At 48.1% G+C, this 22,270-nt stretch overlaps 1 protein-coding gene across 1 annotated transcript in view; it reads left to right on the top strand.

Moving 5' to 3' along the window:
- FRMPD3 (FERM and PDZ domain containing 3) overlaps nt 1-22,270 on the top strand; it is a 50,698-nt gene that overhangs the window by 9,328 nt on the left and 19,100 nt on the right. The window contains exons 6-12 of the mRNA XM_067548428.1: nt 4,275-4,382; nt 5,359-5,490; nt 7,137-7,256; nt 7,736-7,872; nt 10,534-10,660; nt 11,511-11,600; nt 13,860-14,039. Coding sequence (XP_067404529.1) covers nt 4,275-4,382; nt 5,359-5,490; nt 7,137-7,256; nt 7,736-7,872; nt 10,534-10,660; nt 11,511-11,600; nt 13,860-14,039 — 894 coding nt within the window. The remainder of the gene's footprint in view (nt 1-4,274; nt 4,383-5,358; nt 5,491-7,136; nt 7,257-7,735; nt 7,873-10,533; nt 10,661-11,510; nt 11,601-13,859; nt 14,040-22,270) is intronic.

Genomic DNA, 22,270 nt, shown 5'->3' with positions numbered 1-22,270 from the left:
AGTTCTTCCTTCCAGGAGTCTGTGGCCAGTGATGATTACGCTGACCAGACAGGCTGCTTAAACCAAAGTATTGTTTAATCTGAACAATAGGAAAAGAGTATAGTGTAAAATGGAAAGGATTTTAAAAAACCCAAAAGGTTTATACACATTCCTACCTTACCTAAAAGCCCACCTTCCCGTGATGGTGGAGCAGCAGACCTAGGCTATATCTAGACTGACAGAGGCAAATTTGCCGCCATCGGATCGATTTATCTAGATCGATTGAGCGGCAGTGGAGACCTGCTCAATCGACCTGGAAATCAATGCTATTAATCCACCTCCGCCAGGTGGAGTAACACTGCATCGACTGGAGAGAATTTCTATGTTGCTTGTGTATCTCCCATTGACTGCCACCGAATCTGGCAGCAAGTGTAGACATAGTCCTAGCTTCTTCAGACTCCACCTCACTTCAGCAGGCATCTGTGCTAATCTGTTCCCCAACAGTGACTGCTGGACCTCTCAACAGAATATTTTAATCTCTGCATTATCCTTTTGATCTGTTGGTTCCCAGCCTTTGCAAAACAAGCTATATGACTTGGCTGGAGCAAAAGGTAGGCTCTTGCAGTTAATAGCTCAGGCGCTCTCTTAATCTCCCTTCAAGTGTTTACCCAGAGGTGTTTTATCTGGAGCCACTGTCTCACCTTCCTCCTTGTTTTGTCAACAGCCTGTTCTTCAACTAAACCAGCATATTCAGTAGATATACCAATAACCAGGTCAAGATAGAGTATTCATAAATCATGTCAGGCAGCTCCAGATCCATCCCAACCTGAGCCAGGGATCTATGCTCATCTGAGGAGAGGAGAGAGTGGTGTGATCCAGGGATCCCTTTTGATTTGGATTTAAGGGTTGTGCATTGATCCATGAATCCCTGTAGATCTGGGAGGGGATAATTTTGGGAATCCATTCTTAGCAGGTCTGTGTGGGTTCCTTCAGAGATCCCAGCAAATCTGGAGAGATGATATTGTACCAGTTTTCAGGGATTCCTCTAGCAGATGCGGGAGAAGGGGTTGTGCTATGATCTAGGGATCTCATAAGATCTGGGGAGAAGAAGCTGGGGTGAGTCTGCAAGGCATGGTGGTTACTGTATTAGGACTGTTCTCTGTAGATTTGACTTGAGGGTTTGTAGCAGTGATCTCAGATTCCCTGAATGAAAGAGGAATTATGGTCTGGGCAGCTCGGTAGATGCAGCTGAAGTGACTGTGATGTGGCCTAGGGCACCTACCTGTGAGGAACATGGCATGACAGAGGGATCTGTGAACACAGGTAATAGGGCTGGCATGTGATCCACAGCGCTCTGTAGTAATCTGATCTAGGCGTAAGGTCCACCTGAGTCCCAGATAAGCTTTTGTGAAGGAGGAGATGGTGCTGCTTCGTAGATCTCCGTAGACTGGAAGAATAGGCTGATACGAACCTAGTCCCTGCAGATGTGTGGGAAGGGACGAGGTGAATCAGGAATAGATGTAACTGGAATGTCTGTGGTGTGGTAGAACAGTACACGAATGCTGAGCACACAGAGCACCATTCCATAGCATCGTGCACTCTGCCTGCAGCACTATTAAAGGTGATCAACATTGAAGAATGCAGCTACCCTATCCCGAGTGGAGCAGGCGCCTCTGGGTCTGTCTACGCTGCAGCTGGGAATGAGCTCCCAGCCTGGGGAGACAGACTCTCTAGCTGGGCTCGAGGTAGGGCACTAAAGCTAGCAGTGTGGACATTGTGGCATAGGCGGAGACCCCTCCCCGCCCTGCCAGCTCAGGCCCAGTGAGCTGAGAGGCCCATCTCCACCTGAGCTGCAACGTCCACACCGCTAGTGTGCTCGTGCGAGTCCGTCTATGCAAGTGGGTGGCGAAGATAGACCCTGTGAGCTGATAGCCCCAGTGCTCAGAGCTCTGCACTGCCATGTGGTGCAATCTTTAAAGCCCTGCTGGGTGTGAGAGAACTTTCCCTCCATGGGAGTGCTGTCCATCCCTAGGATGGAGCTCTCCAGTGCTGTGCTGGGCCTGTCTCGGTGAAGACCCCCTGTGTCTGGCACAGCATCTAGCAGCCTTCAGGGTAGAATGCTCTTTGCATTTATCTGACTGCTCTTCCTTGACTGCACGGCTGCTAATATTCTGGGCAGCGACAGCGGCAATGGCCTTGTATAATGTTGCCCGTTGTGAGTGATTTTGTCACACACGTTCATCTTGGATTCCTTGAATAACCACCTAGCTGTCTTTCACTCAAAGACCCTGCAAACAACAGTCCTGGGTGCCACAGAAAGGGACCCAGGCATCTCTGAATGTTAAATGCGAGGAGGTGAGAGGATTCAGCACTGGTCCAGCCTTCTCTTAGTTCTAGGAGACAAGGCAACAGTAAGCGCCTGTGTGGAGCACCAGTGTCATAATCTAAGCGTCTTTGTAGATCCTGAGTCTGACCAGCCCAGGAGGTGCTGTGCCCAGCTCGCACTGATTTCTGTGAAAGCTGGGCTCGTGTAGGACAGAATCTCTGGTGGCCTCCAGTGACTGTGGTGCATACCAGCGTCTGGCTGTGGAACTGCCCCGCAGCAGGGCAAGGGAGGCGGCTCAGGGCTCTGAGTGCAAGGCTGTGGGTTGCTCCACAGATGCCCCCCGCACCCATGCACAGATTTGACTTGTTTCACTTGCTGGTGTGTCACGCCGTATTGACTCCCACATTTGGTGAATGTCAAGTTGTATTCATGTGTGTACAGTGCAGATTACACCGTGCTGCCATCTAAAAGGATTGCCTGACCATTACTCTTGGAGAAACACTGAGTACATGGATTATTAATTTGATACGCCAGCAGCCAGCTTAGCACCCTAAGGACCAGACAACCCAGAAAGAGAGAGCACAGATCCCTACGTTCATGGGGAGGCCCACGAGGCAGGGTTAGCTTTAAGCTTCTCTTCCTTCTTTAGTTGTAGTAATGATTGGTGACAGCATTATACAGACATGGCCTAATGTTTGTAATGGGCTTAATATTTGTTTAGTGGTGGGCAAGGCCTCCTTCGTAAGGAATAAAAAAAGGGCATGTGCCCAATTTTCTTTCCCTTTACAACTCACCCTAAAGATTTAAGTTGGTCCTAGGCCAGTTTATTCCTATAAAGATAGTAAAGTTTAAAAGGGTGCTGTGCTTGCACAGAGAAGTCTGTCTTTGATTGGCCAAAGCACCCAGAAAGTCTGTCCTCTGAGGTATTCAGACTGTAGCGGATCTGTTAAGATATTTTCGGGGAGGAACACTCATCAGAATGAAGGATGTAACCTAGTTCAGGCATTTGGTATCAGAGAAACCGAATCCTTGGCAGAGAACATTTCCGTGAGATCAGTGTCTCTTGCTCCGACCAGGAAGTTGTTTTTCAGAACACTGTTTGATTACATCTGGGGGGTGCCAGGTGACTTTAATGAAGAGTTATGTGGTTTCAACCCCAGTGCAAAGGGCTTTGAGATTGTGCCTGTGAAGGGGGCCCTTTTGTCTTGGTATTTCTGTGTAGCAGTGAGAGACTGTAATCCTGTGATAACGTTTATCCCAGTGACATTATCCCTTAATTGCACAAAGATTTTGTTAAGCAGCGCTAGTAAAAATAAATCTTAAAGCACTTCTAGCAAATTCTATTTTTAAGCAAAATCAATTAAGTAATTATCTGATTCAAAGGTTGCTTGCTAAATAAAATCATTCTTCACTGCGCTGCCTGCATGGGGTGTGCAGTTCAACAGATGGGTTCCTGTATGGCTTGAGATGGGCAGGGGGGCTAAGATGGATCATTAAGGGAAATTCGGGGTGGTGGGGGAGGAATGTACCTCTTAACTGTGTCCTCACCCCTGATCTGGGAAGAGGGGCAGGAAAAAGTCAAAGAATCTTGGGTGGCATTTTCAAAGATGCCCAAAAAGTAGGGTGCCCAATTCCCAGTATGTTTAGTGGGAACTGGGTATGTGAATCCAACAGGCAGCTATGACATTTTCAGCCCTTGTGCTTTCGAAGAACTCAGTGCAGATGCTATATTTTCAAGGGAAATTTGCCTTTTCTTAGTGCATAATGCTGAAGGAACAGAGGCTGCAGTAACCAGTATATCATTGACATTCTCTTTCTCTCTCCACACCCCTCCCCTTTTCTCTCTCATTTCATTGGCCTCCTCCCTCTCCTGTTCCCACACTCTTCCTTTCAACGCTGCCTTTCTTTGTTGCATCCTCTCCCTGTTTTGTACCTATTGGGGATCCACTTCCCTGGCCCTGTTTGCCAGGACATGTTGAAGAAAGAAGCTCTCCTACTCATCCCCAATGTGTTGAAGGTTTTCCTGGAGAATGGGCAGATCAAGTCATTCACATTTGATGGCCGAACAACCGTCAAGGTGGGAGCCCTCCTCTAATCCTTCCTTGGCTTCTGTTTCCCTTATCACGTTTCCTTGTTCCATTCCCCAGTCTCCTGCAGCCTTGCACAAAGCACTTCGCTGTCTGTGCACTGGTCCCAGATAATAAATAGCATGTTTCCCTCCCTGGGTGCTGTATTTTCCATGGTACAATATTCTGCTCTTCTTGTGTGACCCCATCTTCCCTCCTCACCCTGGATCCCCCATTTCACCAGCCTCCTCTTTGTTTTGGGGCCCAGTGCTGAACCTGTTCCAGTCAACAAAAGATTTGCTACTGAATCAGGCTGTGAGCATGCACTGCGCTACACACCCTGTTATGCTAGCCTCATGATCCCAGCTGTGGCACTAGCTATAGCTCTTAAGAGCCATGTCTTACGTTTCTTGCGGGAGGGAGTACATTTGCAGCATGCTATGTGGATTATTAAACCTGTAAAGCCCATTAACAATAACAGGCTGTTCTCCTAATTCCCAACACAGCCTGATTGGAAGGATACATCCCCTCTGCTGTAACAGTCCTGGCCAGTCACAGATTTACTATAACACATCTGCCCATCTCATACTCAGCATTCTGTCCTCCCACGGGCAGCCGAATGCCCCAAGGTGTCTCTTATAAAGAGATGTCCCCTGATGCAATAAGGGATCATTCCTTTACTGCTGCCATGACAGAGGTTCCCTTCATCTCCCTTTGACCTGCAGGTTCCCCTGAACTAGGTGCAGAGTAATACATTGCTACTGCACAGGCTGTGGTCTGCGTAGCTAGCAGCTCTCAGATAACACTCTCCCCAGGGTGAAGCTTATGGAAAGTAACACGGGCATATGATGGAGCTGGGCTGCATAATAACAGTGCCCTGTTATACCCGGAACAGCAGCTCTTGCGCCTCATGCAAACAAGCATACAGACATTACCTGCTGGGCTCATGTAACCCTCTCTGTGTCTCTCTCTGGGTTGTATTGCCAGGATGTGATGGTGACGTTACAGGACCGCCTCTCCCTGAGATACATTGAGCATTTCGCCCTGGTCCTGGAGTATTCCAGCCCAGAGCAGAGCCACAAGTTCCTTCTGCTCCAGGACAAGCAGCCCCTAGCCCACGTAAGCTTCTGAGCTGCATCTAGCTGAGCACCTGCTGCCATTGGCTGGGGTGGAGAGTGCAGGGGGTGGGGAGTTTCCAGCAGGAGAAAGGCACTTTGGTGTAAGATGGAATCAGTTTGGTGCCATCAGTCATCATTGGAAAGGGTCCCAGAGGCGCAGGTCTGCAAGCAGGAGTCATTGTCCAGGAGGCCCTGAAGGGCTGCCCAGGGAGAGGAATTACCAGTGATCTATCTGTCATACACTCTCACATGGCAACGCAGAGACTCTTTTTGCCCCCAAGAATTGGAGGGTTGGGAGGCCAGGATTAACTAACGTTCCCACAGAGTATGGGAGAGCTAGGAAGCCGCCTTTGCATGTGGCCAGGAGATGAATCCAGGCCTGCTGGTTAAAGCTGCCAGGCTTTACCCTTCACGGCCTGATTCCTTTCGGTGTTCGATGTAAATGAGTGATGGACCTTAATCCTGCCATGGAGGGATAAGCTTCTGCTGGGGTGAGAGGAGAATCCAGTCTGCAAGTCATCCAGCCTGGGGTCCCCCCCTCCCCGTGGGTTTCAGCCCCATCCCAGGAGGCTCTCTGGTCCTGGGGTGAAGGGCGTTCAGACTCGCAGCTGTACCTGCTGTTTAGCTGATGCAGTGGAGACTCTTCCTATGCTATATGGGGCAAGGAAGAGTTCCCCTGGCATCTCCTTAGCTACCAGGCTCCCGCTGGCTCTTCAGCAGACATTGGAACCAGTAAGAAAGGGGAAGGGGGCTGCCCGAGTGGCCTGGGGGTCTGCCCAGCTGCATGGGAGACTCAGGCTTGGTTTTTCAGGTCTCTGTACCTGGACTGGGGAAGGTGTGGAAGCAGTGTCCTGGGCCCTGTGATGGGGAGGACGTGCCTCATGTTCTGCAGTGCCCCCTCTGGCCAACTGAGGGACTGTTCTGATGGCTTCCAAGGAGAGCCCAACCCATTGCTCCTTGGCAGGACAGGGGCTTGAAGGACGGCTTTAATAAAAGTAATAACAACACAGCACCTTTCGTCTTCAGGCTGCTGTACAAACCCTGGCTTCATGTAACAAAGTCCTCGGCATCCCTCTGGGACAGCCTCAAACTGGAGAGGGTTGAGAGGTGGAGTCGCTGTAGGGCTACTTTCCCAATTTTGCAGGCACCAATCCTTGATTATAGACCTCTAGCCACCTGATCTGTGGACACAGTCAGGAGCAGGTGGTCTGGGGATTAGTACTTGCTCCTGCAACTGTCTGATCTGATCCGATCTATTGTACTGATATAACCACCTCAGTATATAAATGCCTGCAAAACTGGGCTTATAATGCCTCTCTAACTCTGCTGGAGCCCCACCACCTCTTGCAGGAATGGCCTTGAATCCTGGCCACTCCTCTCCGTTAGGCTGCCTGATGCTTCCCTGGCAGAGATGGGCTGAGCTCTGACTTCCCTTAGAGCTTGGCGCACTGTGCTTGTATCTCAGTTTGGGCTGATCTCCATTTCCAGGGTGGGGAAAGTGAGCAGGGAAGGAGAGGAAACAGCAGGGGCAGGGGCTGTGAACTGCACGGTGTGCAGAGCTGGATCAAGGGCTGCTCCCCGCTCTTTGCCTTAGGACAGCTCCTCCTACTTCCTGCCTCACCTGCTTGCCTTCTCTCCCTGGGACAGGTGGTGCAGAGGACACATTATCAGGGGATGCGATGCCTCTTTCGTGTGAGCTTCTTCCCCAAAGACCCGGTGGAGCTGCTGCACCGAGACCCGGCTGCGTTTGAGTACCTGTACATCCAGGTAGGGCTCTGGCAGCCTGCATGGCAGAGAGGGAAGCCCCAGGCTAACCCATTGGGAAGGACAGACCAGATCAGGCACGTGGCTGATAGAAATACAGCCTCATTGCTGATCTCAGGGTCACTTCAGTCCCTCTGCACTGTGAGCTTCCTGCCGGCAGTGCCCTGCCAGTGCCAGCAGTGCCCTGCCACCTCTCAATCTGTTCTGGGATGGCTATAACATTGTGTTCCTCCCCTGAGTTTGATGGAGATGTCAGATACTGTGACGGCTGGCAGATCAGCTGAGGTGGCAGATGGTAGAAGGAAAAGCCAACCAGTCCGTTGCGGTCTGCAGAGCAGCCAGCTTGTGCCTGTGCTTGGTGCACTGCCCTCTCAAGGCAGCCCAGTCTGGCGGCAGGACCGGGATGCTCAGGTGTGGGATTTGTGAAGCGGATGAAGGGCCAGCTCTGGTTTGATACTGAGCAGTCTCCTCTCTCACCCCAGAGCCGCAACGATGTGATCAGGGAGCGCTTTGGGATGGACCCCAAGCCAGAGACACTGCTGAGTTTGGCTGCCCTCCATATCTACATCACCGTCTCCGCCACCCGGCCCACCCAGAAGGTGTCCCTCAAAACTGTGGAGTGAGTCCTCCTCTCCCAATCCCCCCTCTCCAACCCTTCCCCAGCCCTGTGTCCTATTAATCTGGCCAGGGCTCATCCCTTGTCACTGGGGAATTCTCCAGGGAGCTGAGATGGGATTGTGCAGGTGAACATTTCAGGGTGAGGAGATGTAGGATGCAGATGGAACCCAGGTCAGAATCAGCTGATGGGAAATGGGATTGGCAGCAGGCCCAGCACGACTCTGTTGATGGAATGCACAGAACATTTGCAAAGAGATGCCTGAAACCAGCAGGTCTGTTTTTGTTACAAATGCCAGATCCAGCACAGGCCAGTGGGGAAGTTTGCTGTGAACCTGGGACTATTTCCCAGGGAACCTGGGCTGATTTACAGCGTGGTGTCCAAAGCAGGCAAAACTGATGGGGCTGTATAATTCCAGCATACAATCATAGAGTCATAGAGTTGGAAGGGATCTCAGGAGGTCATCTAGTCCAACCCTCTGCTCAAAGCAGGACTAACCTCAGCTAAAACATCCCAGCGAGGGTTTTGTCAAGCCGCAGCTTAAAAACCTCTAAAGATGGAGATTCCACCACCTCTCTAGGTAACCCATTCCAGTGCTTCACCACCCGCCTAGTGAAAAACTTTTTTCTAATATCCAATCTAGACCTTCCCCACTGCAACTTGAGACCGTTGCTCCTTGTTCTGTCATGTACTACCACTGAGAACAGCCTAGCTCCATCCTCCCTGGAACCCCCTTTCAGGTAGTTAAAGGCTGCTATTAAATCCCTCCTCATTCTTCTCTTTTGAAGACTAATCAAGCCTATTTCCCTCAGTGTCTCCTCATAAGTCTTGTGCTCCAGACCCCTAATCATTTTTGTTGCCCTCCGCTGGACTCTCTCCAACTTGTCGACATCCTTTTTGTAGTGGGGGGCCCAAAACCGGACACAATACTCCAAATGCAGCCTCACCAATGCCGAATAGAAGGGAATAATCACTTCCCTCCATCTGCTGGCAATGCTCCTACTAATGCAGCCCAATCATAGTAATGCTTAGCATTTCCCTGTCCTGGACCATCTGAAGCTCCCAGATTATGTTCCAATCAATAACGAATTAATCTTCACTGTCCCACCCCACCCATCATCTGAGGTGGGCAGGTATTATCCCCTTTTCACATATGGGGAAATTGAGGCATGCAGGGATTAAGGGACCTGCCCAAGGCCATAAAGTGAGTCAGTGTCAGAACCGAAGTAAACCCAAGATCTACTGAGTCCCCAGTTCCCAGCTCTAACCACGAGAGCATCCTTCCTCGCTAGCTGAAACGGAGTGGTTCTGAGTGTTACTCTGAGTTCTGCATTGGTTCAGTCCCCAAATGCAGCAGGTGCAGCACTCCTTGAAAGGAAGCCAGAGACCATTTTCTTAGCCCTTGCAGACCAAAACTGCTGAGGTTCAGTCTTCCTGACTCTGGTTGTGGTGCCTTGTAGACATTTAGCAATGGCTTTGGCTCCCTCTGTTGGCAAGAGGGTGCTTCTGTGCCCTGGCAACTGTTTCCAGCTCCCGTCTGCATTTCCACATCCATCCTTTGCACCCTGCCAATTGGCTCTCGTGGATCCCACCAAATATGACCATAAGGATGGAGCTGTGACGCAAAGGACAATGATTGCAGATTGCACTGGAGAGGTGGAAAGCGCAAGTTGGTACTCAGTGCATTTTGGACTCATCTTTGCCACAGTGTGGGATCAATAGACACCTGTAGAACGTTCCACTTCCGATTGTAGGGCAGAATATGTGCCATCCCAGGTGAGCAGGGAGGAATAATCCTACCATCATCCTGGACATGCAGTGGGCAGCCAGTCTCTGGCAGACTGAAGTTTCTCATATCAGCAGTAGGAATCCATTCTTCCATCGCACAAAACTCCAGCCCACCTGATGCAGCCTTAAGTGAAGTGTATGAGCTACCAAAGTCTGTGCTAGCATCACATTGGGATTGGGATCACTGATTGGGAGCCATGTGGGGCAGAGACCTTGTCTGTAAAGCACCTAATAGATTAGAAGTAATACATGATTGTAACAGTGTTGGAAAAGGAGAGGACTCATCCTGTCTCTCCAGTCACAGGGAATGAGGACAAGCACCCAATCTGGATTTTTTTCCCCCTCTTTGGAGTGGAGTTGAGGCACTTACTGGTTCAGAAACAAAAACTATGTGTAGTGACGAGAGGGGGATCAACCCTTGGTTATAAACGAGGCTGGGTCTTTATAAACCAGCAGCAGCATTAGAAACCGGGGTCCAAATACAGACCTGGTGTCAATGGGTGAGACTCTGTTGACTTCAGAGTAGTTACGCCCACTGACACCAGGGCTGAATTTGGCCCCAGATTTGTATCTTGCTGTGTTACCCTGCCCTGCTTCCCACCCCATCCCCTGCACCAAAACTCACTGGCAGCGGGATCTGCATCTGACCATTTCCCAATTTGTTCTGGTAAGGTAGCAGGAGGGTTCCGGGAATGCACACCTGACTGCTGGAACACAGCTGTCTAAGAGCTGCTCCCCACCCACGCAGGAGTGCCCTCTGGTTCTGGCCAGATGTATTGTTCTACCTCCTTCCCCTCCGTTCTCTGACACCTTCTCCTCTCCCTGCTGAGTGCCTGCCACTCTCTCTCCTCTCCCCTAAGTCATGTCTGCTTGCAGGAAGGAGTGGGGGCTGGAGCCGTTTCTGCCTCCCTCGCTTCTGCAGCTCATCAAAGAGAAGAGCCTTCGGAAATCTCTCTCTCAGCAGCTGAAGGCCCATCAGACCCAGCCACCTAGTGGCACCAAGGTAAGCAGAAGCCGGCACAGCCCCACCATGGATCCTGGGCGGGGAGTGCTGCAGCTGGCATGAACCAGCAGGAGCTTTTCTGTTTTCACTTGCTATTAGTGTGCATGGCTAGCCAGGGATTCGTGTTATTGTATGCAATTGATGTTTAAGGCCATTACAGTGTGCCGTAAATCCCCGGGGGTGACAGTCGTCTAGCCTGCTCTCTGTCATGAATCCATTTGCCAGGGTGATTTGGATTTCACAGCAGTACACTGTGGTAGAACACAGTCAGTTCAGATAAACTAAGAACCAGCCTGAAACTTGGCCAGAAAGTCTCAAGTTTAGTTAACTTTGCGTTATGATTATTTTCTGCTTTTGTGCTTCTGGGAATCAAGAGTCAGAAGCCTGGCAATGGCCTGGGAGAGGGGACTGGTCTGCCCATCTATCCCCTGCAGCTGCTAGAGTTCTTGTGAAGGAGACCACGTCTCACAGGAGCAGCAGTTCCCAGAGGGACGGATTGTCCCCGAAGGGTTTACAGATGTATCTGCATGTCTGGATGGATCTTCTTCTTCACTGTGCTAATAAACGTTTAGAAGTTTGCCCTGCCCTGCCCTGTCCCTTTGCAAAATAAAATATGTTTCCAACAGCAGCAGCTGCTTGCCTTCAGTTGCTACGGGAACACAGCTGCCCTCTCCATGTCACCTAGGGTTGTCTCCATGTCACAAATCATTTGAGGCACAATGGCAAATTCTAAACCCCCAAGCTGTGCATCAGGCATTGCCCAAGCTTTTGGAGAGGCTCTTCCTTGACTCCTCCTTCGCTTTTTCAGCCTCTCGAGTCTTTGCTTTGTTATACTGATGTATTTCCTCAGGTCTCAACAACCCAGGCAAAGCTCCAGTATCTGCGGATCTTGAATGAGCTTCCGACCTTTGCAGGAGTCCTCTTCAACACAGTGGGACTGGTATGGTAATTCCAGCACATGGTACAGAGTAGACCATCCTCAAGGTTTTGGGTGGGTTTTCAGGGGTTCTGAGAGTGCTGCATAATTGGCAGTCGGCTGCTGGCACGCACAACAGCGTACACACACACACACACAAATGTGCACAAGTCTCTATGCTCTCCAAATAAATGACAGCACGTTTCCCAAGGTCTCTCAGATTCTAATGAAACCCCAGTGAGGTCAAGATACTAAAGTCTGCCCATAAAACCTGCAGAATCTCTGCTGACTACAGGCCAGACCCTCAGCTGCTATGAATTGTTGTATCTCTGTGAAAGTCAATGCATCTATACCTGTTTATACCAGATGAGGATTAGGCCTTGTGTGTCTGTAGTTGTTTAATTAGATGATCTTCTACCCAATTCATTTTAAAGATCCTCAGTTGTGCTCTTAAATTCCAGCTCCACTAAAGAAACCCTGTTTGCCCGGCTTTGCATCTGTGAAAGTTTAGTGGATGTCCTGTCGTTGGCCCTTGGACATTTCATCTTTCCCTTCCCGTCCATGAGTGTCTGTGAGGCCTGGAAGCATCCAGCCCCCAAGTCCCTCATTTGAGGGGATCCTAGAGGGAGGGCTGAGCCCCGGGAAACACAGCACATTCCCCATTCTGTCCTCGTGGTGAATAGATTGGACAGCCTTGTAATTTCCGTGATTAGCAATCCCAGCCTGCCTCATTGCTCGGCAGTGTCGCGGAAGCTGTTACACTGATATAATTTCCCTGGGCACAGTCCACTCCTTTCTCCTACTCATCATCCCCATTAAAATCATTCTCATCAACACAGCCTCATTTTGTCCACTGCAGGATGAAGGCCACACAGCCAAACATGAGCACGCAGGACCTGGCTCATCTCCATCTCTAACGGCCCCTGAGCCACCTTCCACCCATGGCTCTCCATTCCGTTGTAAGTGTCATCCATCTGCCATTGTTCCTTCTTGCAACACAAACTGTCCCTGCTTTCATGCATCCCTCTTACTTTGCTTCCTTCCCCATTGATTTGGTCTCCTTCAACATGTTTTTACTTGCTTCTTCATAAGTATGTAGAAACTCCAAAAGCACCTATCCCAACCAGGGCCCCCACATGGGGGGGGGGGAAGGGTACACTTTACCGGGGTCCCAGGCTGCAACCCCCATTACCATGAGGGAAAAAAATGTCATGGCTCATGAGATTGTACATATGGGATGAGGGATTGTGGTATGTGTGTGGGAGGGGGCCCATGTTACAAGTTTGTACTGGGCCTGAAAAAATTATGCTTGGGCCCTGATCCCAACAGCTCCAAGCACTCCATAAAAAAAAGATCCAGAATATATTAAGCAGGCCACGTGGTTGAGGGATTACAGCAGGGGAGTGGGTGTTAGGACTCCTGCATCCCATTCCTGGTTCTGACACTGACTTGCTGTGTATCCTTGGGCAAGTGATGTCTCTCTGTGCCTCAGTTTCCTCAAATGTAAAATGAAGATAGAGATACTGACCTAGCACGTGCAGGAGAGGCCCAGAGAGTTAATGCTCATAAAGCACTTGGACATACTCAGATGAAAAGCTCGATGGAGGTGCAATATATGTGTTAGGGTAATAATAGTATGATCATCATCATTATTGTCCTGTTTGTTTGTCCAACCCGTAGCTTTCCCTTCACGTTCCAGTTTAGCTCCATGTGTCAAGGCTGGAAGGATCAGATCAATAATGATTGCCATTTTTAGTCCGAGATCAGCTTCTTATTTTCCTTTATTGCTCTGTATAATTCCTCCTGTGGTCCCTCTCATTCTCCTCCCCTTCCACCGGCCTCCTCGTCCTCCTCCTCAGAGGTGATTTAAAACCAGCCAGCTTAGTAATGTGCTTTTACTTATCTGTAGCACTACAAGAGACCTAAATATTTCATGCAGACAATCAATTCTATTTATTTTTAAATAGTCTTGGCAATCTGCATGCTGTTCTGAGGTGCTGTTCCCAGCACTGCAGAAAAGGGAGTTAAACTGTTGGCAAGCTCCTGGTTTGTCTCAGTATTGGCTGCCCCCCTGCTCTGCATTAAGTGTGTCTGGTGCTGTAACCCCTCCCCCCAGCCCAGATGCAGGGTGGACTTCAGCCAGCCGAGTAAATAACGTCTTGGCTAAAGGCTTGGCCCGGTGTATGGAACAGGGCTGAGCTGGGGTTGGGCAGACAGCTCGATGGCATTTTTTCACACGTCTGTCTTTCTCTCTCGTTTTGGTTGGGGTGGCCACACCCTCAGGACGAGAAGCAGCCGGCCACCATGCTCTTGGTGGGGCCCCGCCATGGCATCAGTCACGTCATCGACCTGAAGACCAACCTCACCACGGTGTTGTCAGAGTTCAGCAAGGTCAGCAAGATCCAGCTGTTTAGGGAAAACCAGGGCGTGGCACGGGTGGAGACCAGCATCCTGGATGCTAAGGTAGGCACAGGTTCCTCCCAGGGCAGGTGCAGAGGGAGTCGTGGTCTTCAATGGGAGAAGGGCTAGCAGGGATGTTCTGGAGGGTCACACAGGGAGGCTGTGGGTCAGGGCTCCTCTGAGGACTTCTCTTCAGATGGCATTTAGGACACAAGTACAGATGTATTGGTTGGTCTCATCATTAGTGTCTCCTGGTCCATTTGAGAAGCAGGGTGATCAAGTAGAGAGGGCCCTGGCCTGGGAATCAGAGGACTTGAGTTCTAGCCACTGGCCTACTGGGTGACCTTGGGCCAGTCGCTTCCCCTCTGTTTCCCCTGTGTCTGTCTTGTCTAGTTCGAGTGTAGGCTGCCTGGGGCAGGGACTGACTCACTATGTATTCGCACAGCATCTGAAACAATGAAGCTCTGGTTTTGACTGGGATTTCTAGGTGCTACTGTGGTATAGTGTGCTTTGGCCAGATGAAGGGTTACAGGGGGTGATGCAGGTTGGGACTGAGATGCGTTTAGAAAGCTGGGTGGAGACTAGAGCTGGGTGGAGACTCAGGACGTGAGTAGCAGGAAATTTTGTCCTGCCACCATATCAGGGAGAGACGGTGACGACAAATGGACGCGTCCCGGATGGGTCATACCCCCTCTGGCAGATATGTGAGGGGTCTGTCTCTTCCTTACACATCAGCAACACTGGAATAGCGTGGCATGCCAATGAAGTCACATCAGATTGAACTGAAAATGTGTCGGTCAGGACTGGAGAGCGTTGACAATGCGGTGTGAGGGGTGCTGCAATTGAGCCTGAGGTGCCCTGGCAAAGCGAGGTGACCTGGCAGGAGCTGACATTGCTTCAGCCCGTACCGAACCCCTGTTGTCAGCCCCTCACCCCCACGAGCAGCCTCGCTCTCTGAGAAAGGCTTTAGGAAGAAAAGGTTTTGAGAACATCACTTCCTAGGCCTACCGGCCTCTGTTGGCTTCGCCAGCTTCTGCAGATGTGCCTGGCAACTGCAAACAGAAGTGAATTTTGCAGAATCCTAAGAGCTGGACACTGAAGAGGCCCATCTCTCTGCCAGTGCATGATCACAGTTTCCATTTTCTAGTGGTGTGTCCCATCATGGTTGCAGTCACAAGCGCTGGGATCTTCATCGTCCCCTGGGAGATGCTTCCCCAGGATCTCACTGTCAGGAAGTGCTCCTGATACTCAGCCTAAATGTTCCCTTGACTCAGTCCGTGACTTAATTCTTCCCCCATGTACTGTCCAAAGCAGTTGGTCTGCTTCCTTGGGGTGAACAGCCTTCTGAGATCTGTAGATCTCAGCAGGTCATTCCACTTTAGTTGTCACGTAGCCAAGCTGTAGCACTTAATCTTTCCCCCTCAGTCTCTGCCCCTGGGTCCCCTGATCATTCCTCTAGCTGCCCTCTGATCTGCCTCTCATTTGTCATGCTTCTTCTGATAATGGGCCATCCAGAACTGAAGCAACATTCCAGCCACAGAATCAGTAGGATTGTTATCTCCTTGCTCTGGGATGTGAGACCTCTGTGTACGCAGCCCGAATCCGCATTAGCATTGCTTGCTGTTGAATTACATTGCAAGTTCAGGTCTAACTTGCTGTCCACAGACAACCCTAAATCCCTGCTGATTCTTCAGTCAAAGGGAAGCAGGAGTATCTCTGATTCAGATTATTCCTTCACCACCACCAGCATTAGTCTGAGATTTTTCAAACAGAATCTCATGTTATTTTTCTGCCCATGTTTCTAAACCTTCAGGTGTCTTTGTATTCATGCTCTCTCCACAGAGGTATTCACAAAAGCACCCAGTTTGGAGTCATCTACCGAATCTATCAATGTGCTGTTTATTCCCTCTTCCAGATCATTAATTAACATATTAAATATAGACGAAACTTAACACTAATCCCTGGGTCACCCTGTTACCCAAATAACATATTACAGGATCTTATTAGGGGATAAGGCAACAAGCCACGTTTATTGTGAACACAGAAACTTGGTAAATAGTATTAAAGAAAAGAAAAGTATCAACACTCTAATAACATTAATACTGTGCTTTACTTAGTGAAATAGCATTAATAATAATGTAAACACTAGGAAAACAGTATTAACATTATATCAATACTACAATTACAGAGACACATGTTTCAATTGATGCTTTCATTCACACTCACACAGACTGACAGGCATACACAGACAGGGAGACAGACAAACATACATAGGGATCTTCCAGATGTCATAGTTACCAGCCTCTTGGTGCTCATGATAGTCACTGACCAGGTGACTAGAGCACGAGGATGAGGAGCAAGGTTCTGCCGATGCGCATCGGTACTCCTGGCTGATGTGATGTTGTAGACCCGAACCTCCAGACTTCATCTTCTTGTCTCAATTTATATGGAAAGGACCCCGTCAGTCTATGAGTTTTGCATTGTCATGCTGCAACTGCATTCTTGGTGTGATCCTTAATCACCCACATTGTTGCAAGCCTGATCAGATTTTGTCCTTTGAAATGTGCTGGCTATCAGGGTGGGTTCCTCTTTGGCCATTTGATCATCTTTGCTTCTTTCCTCTTCCCTCAAGCATTTTAGGTGAGGCTGGTGTTTTCTTCATGTCTGTTTCGATATCCCTTACTCAGACCAATTGTTCAATCACTCTTTTTGTCTACACCCAACTCAATTGCTCAGCCATTCACACTTCAATCACTCAGGGCCAACTCCTAGCTGAAGAACTTACATATTATTTTTAGAGCAAACCTTATTTCATTTTTGACAGTGTCTGTCATAATTAGATAGATACATTACATTGCACAGTGTGGCTTTTGTACTTAGAATAGGATTTTTACAAATATATTGGAAGCAGGTAAAATTAACAGATAAACTGGCCAGTGGACATAGTACAGACATTTACAAACAATCTTAAAATTCTATAAAGTGCAGACAGACTTGAATTAACATTTAAAAGGGTAGAACAGTAAGAGTCAGTTTGAGGTTTTAGCTTTTGATTCAGACTGATGTGCCTTTTGGTAGGAAGTGGGGGGTTTGTGGCTCTGTTCTTACATATATTTCAAAAACAAGATTTTGGCCAGCTAGAAACTTCCCCCCTGGATACTCAATATTCTGCTGTTTACCATAACCTTGTGTTTTTGGTCCTTCAGGCAGTTTGCAGCCTGCATGCCAATGTCCATAGCCAAGCAGTTTGAATTAACTGAAGAGTGAGATTTCAGAATGTATCAAATGTTTGCCTAAACTACAAGTAGTTCCCATCCCCTGCTTTCCCTTCCTTCACTAATTCGGTAACTGAATCACAAAAGCAATTACGTGTATCTGGCAGGATGTGCTCTTGTTCTTTACAAGTCTGTGCAGCTTATTGCATGTGGTTCCACTGTATTACTAGGTTGCTTATTTTCTCCCGTTTGTTCTGTTAATTTAAGAATAGCTTTACGAGCTCATAATCTCTAGAATCACTTTCTTTTGCTTTGCGGAAATTTCATATTATATTTGCTTTTTGCCAATCTTGTGATACTTCCTATGTTTTCCCCAGTGTTTCAAAACTAATTGTCACTGAGATGTTTTGTTTACTGATTCCTTTAAAGCCTGTTCCGACACCCATTTAATTCTGTGGAGATACTCCCATTGACTTCAATGGACATTTGATATCCTAGGATGCATATCATCCAGATTAGCTGATTTATATCACTACATATTTTCCAAGTATTCCCTTACCTGATCTATATCAATAGCTGTTTTAACAAGGACTCCTGCTTTCCTTGTTTTTCAAACTTTTTTTCTTTATTTTTCTTCTTATGGACAGATCTAAAAACGCAGTTCAGGTTCTCAGCCACTTTGAGCCAGGGTTAATTTCATTTCCCTTCTCAGTTATCAATGGGCCTGTTTGAGAGGCAGTGACCCAACGAGTACCCCAAACTACTTCATTTCTCTGTCTCTGCAGAGGCAGTGCTAGCCCACTGGGGGCCTTAAGTAGAAATATTTTGGGGGAACCCCCACAACACATAATAAAAAGCGAACGGGGGCCCACTTAAGCTGCTCAGGGTCCTAAGCAATTGCTTAGTCTGCTTATGCCTGGTGCCAGCTCTGCTCTATTCCCATTCCCACCCTTTCTCTACCTTGTCCCAGCTAGTCTCTAAACTCTTTGGGCTGGGACTGTCTCTTGCTATGTGTCTGTACAGCACCTAGCACAACGGATCCCTGATTTCAGTTAGGGAGTCTGGGCATTATAGTCATGCAAATAATAACAGAGTTTATTTTCTCCTTGATATATTTATAAAAGCCCTTCTGAGCTCTTTGACCCTGTAGCATTGAATCACCTACTTTACTGCTGTGTTGATCCTTCCTCTGTAAGTATCTTTCAGTGATTTCCTTCCTCCCTCTCGGGCAGGTTCTCCTAACCTCGGCAGCCCTTTCCTTGCGCCCTGTATTTGCAGAGCCAGTCTAGTCTGTAGAGCTGTAACTATGGCGAGTTTGTTTGGGATTTCCCAACTGCCTTCTCTGCTGGTGGATTTTAATACCTCCCCCCACAGCCTTGCTAATTCCTCAAAATCTGCCCTCCTGAAGTCAGACCCTCTTGTACTGCTGCCCTGCCCCTGTGTGATCCCATTGCTGGTGAATTCAAGTAGCACATGGTGATTGGTTCCAAGCTTCCTTTTGATTCTCTTGGATCCTATCTTTTGGGAAGAAGCTGATCAGTGATGACTTCCCTTTTGCTTGGAGTTTCTACTTTAGCTGTTACCTGTATAACTGAGGAGCCTCTTTGGCTGTATTTGTTATTCAGCAGGTATCTGAGCAGCTAAAATCCCCGGTGAGTACAGTATCCTGTGGTTCTGAGTCCTGCACAGGTTGGTTCTTGCTCTTGTCCAGTCCCAGATGCTGCCTGTCATTCCTCCCAGATCTTCCATCCTCTGCATTCTTATCAAAAGAATTCCACCACCATACTCTCCATAGTCTAGTTATATCTTGCCAAGGCTGTAAATACTTATGAATATATCACTACCTCTTAATATCCTCCGACCTCTTCTATATGGATTGTATCCCCTGCCATTCTACTTATGAGCATCATCCCACCAGGTTTCTGTTATGCCCACTATGTAAAAAAATACATAATCTTCAGCGTGAATAATGCTTCTGGTTCTTCCTTGCATCCATGCCCCTTGGATTTGTGTGCAGATTAAGGCATTAATACATCAATAATAGAATGATGAACATCCTTTGATTGACTTTTTGTCTTTGACTAGCTATTAGCATTTGAAAGACTGTAATATACTGAAGTCAGGTGTTTTCCCAACTGCCAGATGAATTCAAGGCCGCCTTGTTTTGTGTGTGTGCATTCAGTGCTCCTTAAAGATACCGATTAACAGCCCTGGTAACAGAAACCCTCTGTCTATCCACAGACAAACACTCAGTGATAGAGTGTGCAGTCTGACCCGATTATGTGCTTCAGTCCAGGCAGGGAACAGTTACCGTTGGGGTGAGAGAGTAATTCTTTGTCTATGGTGAATTCAGTCCTTGGCCACTCAGCTGAGACTGGCCACTAGAGTGAAAAATACAATGGCAATCTATGTGATGTTGATACCCATCTTTTACAAACTAGAATGAGATCCCCAAATAGCTCTCACCTGGTAACTTGCTCATCCCCAGGCCAGACCTGAATTGGCAACTTGGACAGGAAATGCTCCATATGGCATCGCCAATCTCCCGAGCCAGACAGTCTCCTCAGCTTCAAATAACTTTATGAATAAGGTCAGAAGTCCTTCTCCACTGTAAAAGCAGACCCACTCTTGGTCCCTACCATGTAGCACATATACCTGCTGCGAAAACAAGCAGTTCTCATGTAGAACTTCCACCTACCAACCCAGTGAATTCATCCACGAATTGTGACTTCTTGTGAAATTCAAGATGGTTGCACAAAGTCACTGAAAATGCCCCCAGCCCTTCCTCAAAGGAGGAAAGGGGAAAGACATCCTTTTGGTACAGATGATCGGGGTGCAGTGGTACCTAAGGCTGGAGCGTGCTAAGAGAGGCTGTTGCCATTCATCTTAATTATATCCACATGAAGAAACAGGGACTCAAAGCCAGAGCGTCTGGCCCAGAATAAGGCATATGCTAATCTTAAACAGGACTGCAATGGATGAGACAGACTAAAATGAGAAGGAGAAAGATCATTACCTTGAAGTGCTAATCTGCTTTCTGTAATTATTCTATTGTGGTGTAGCTCCCCCTGCTCTGGCTAAAACAGTGGGATGCAAATAAATCCATTTCCTTTGTGATTTTAAACCACTGAGGGCTGTGTTCTAAGTATGCCCTTTCCCCTCTAGAGACTTGGAGTCAAATCCACATCACACTTCAAAACCTGCAAGCGCTTTGCAGAATAACAGCAGCAGGGAGCGCGTGTTAAAGTTGTTCATTTTGGGCATCGACTAGTGCTGGGTGGATGGAGATCTTAAAAAATCTTCTCTGGACAGTCACTTGAATAAAAAACTAAATCTGCTTTTCTTATGTCCGTGACCCTTTTGTGATTGCTTTCTGCAGATATTTGAGCAACTGAAGTTACTGTGGAAACAGCAAATTTTAAGTGGCTGTTAAAGGATCTGTGTAGAAAGGCCACATTGAATTCTGAAACATCAATCTCGATTGCCCTATAAACCCAACCCTAAGGATTAAAGTTCATCCAATCAGGGAACAGGCACGTGCCATGTGATTTATGTGACCAAGCAAAACTAAGCAATGCTTCTCAGACTTCAAATAACAACTGCTCATGCACAGCTACAAACCAAGGGTTATTTGCTGAAATGAGTCGGTGAATAATTTCAGATTACAATGACACTTCTTAGTGTATGCACCACGTGCCTCAGGTGGCATCTGACCAGGTTTCATCATCAAATTTGGTCCTCTGGTTTGATCATTAGTTTCTCCAGCTTGGGCTGGGTATTGACACGGAGTGCGATGTGAAGGCTGATCCATGCCCCCACAGTTACGCTTGAGAATATCATAAACCACTCACCGATAGCTGCTGCTTCTGCTCATGAACTGTTTGTCTAATAAATTATTCACTATGAAATAACTGCTTTGCTCTAGAGTGTCTCTGTTTGATATCCCAGGCTCTCTTTCCGAGTTAAGGAAAGCACAGTCTAGTTAAATCTGTACGGTTTTACAAAACTTAGGGCTAACAGAAATGTTTCCAGGCTTTATTTTTTGTAAATGTTTGTGAAAGCTGGGGATGGGGGGAGGGGTTGACTTAGATGTCAAATTTCTAATTTAGGTTCTGCAGTCCACACATTGCAGCGCTGTGTCTGTGCACGGGAACCTGAAATCCAAACTTGACTAGGGGAGAGAAATGCAAAAAGTAAACCAACCTCAGGCAGCAGGCACCATTCCAGTCATGCCTGTTCCTGCACATGGTTGTGGTGTTCTCTGTTGCGAGGATAGTACTGCAAGGACCACGGGACAAAGTAAATAGCATAGTGTGATAAAGGTCAGGATTTTGCAGGTGCCCAAACAAATAAGGGGCCAGATTCTCAAGTGTATACAGTGCCTAATCCAGTGCCCCACTGCAGCCAATGGCAAAACTTCTATGGACTTCTGTGGGGCCAGGAATCACCCTATGAGTCTATCCATTGACTTCAGTGAGCATTGAATTAGACCCTAAGGATACAAAACACAACTTGCATGGCCACTGGTGAATTGCACCTGCAATGGACTATCCTCATGTGGCACAATACTGCCATAGTGGCTCCCATACTGCCTCGCCTGCCAGCCAACAGCATAGGGCATGTGGCTGTGGAAAAGGGGGGTGACTGGAGCATCCCTGGGTCCCAGCAATCCCCAGATGCCGGAATGGCCTCTTGGAGTCGTGGGCACACCAGGGTGCAGGTGGCCCCAGGATACCAGTGTCCAGGTGGCCCTGGCTCAGTGGGATAGAGAAGTGGCCTAAATCCACCTTCACACACCACCCTTCTCAGCTGCACTCAAGGTCTGGGCCATGATTTTTAAAGTGATAGTGTCCCTTTAAAGGCATCCTAGAGGCTGTTTAGCACAATTCCCCGGTATGTGTTTTTCCTTCATTTTTGCTGGGGAATACAAGACCTCTTCCACATACAAGTGTTCTGAGAGGAGGCAGTGGCATCAAGGTCCAGACAGAGATGAAATTATCACCATCTCATTGCACCATTTAAAGATCCATATGACCCTCCCAGCAGGATTTATTCCAGGCGCAATTTCCAATGCAAAGG

The sequence above is a fragment of the Emydura macquarii genome, unplaced genomic scaffold (assembly GCF_026122565.2).
Source record: "Emydura macquarii macquarii isolate MOO-44397 ecotype Brisbane River unplaced genomic scaffold, CSIRO-AGI_Emac_v2 contig_1253, whole genome shotgun sequence".
Classification (NCBI taxonomy): Eukaryota; Metazoa; Chordata; order Testudines; family Chelidae; genus Emydura; species Emydura macquarii.
The sequence above is the reverse complement of the archived record's forward strand: the minus strand, read 5'-3'. Positions and strand labels throughout refer to the sequence as shown.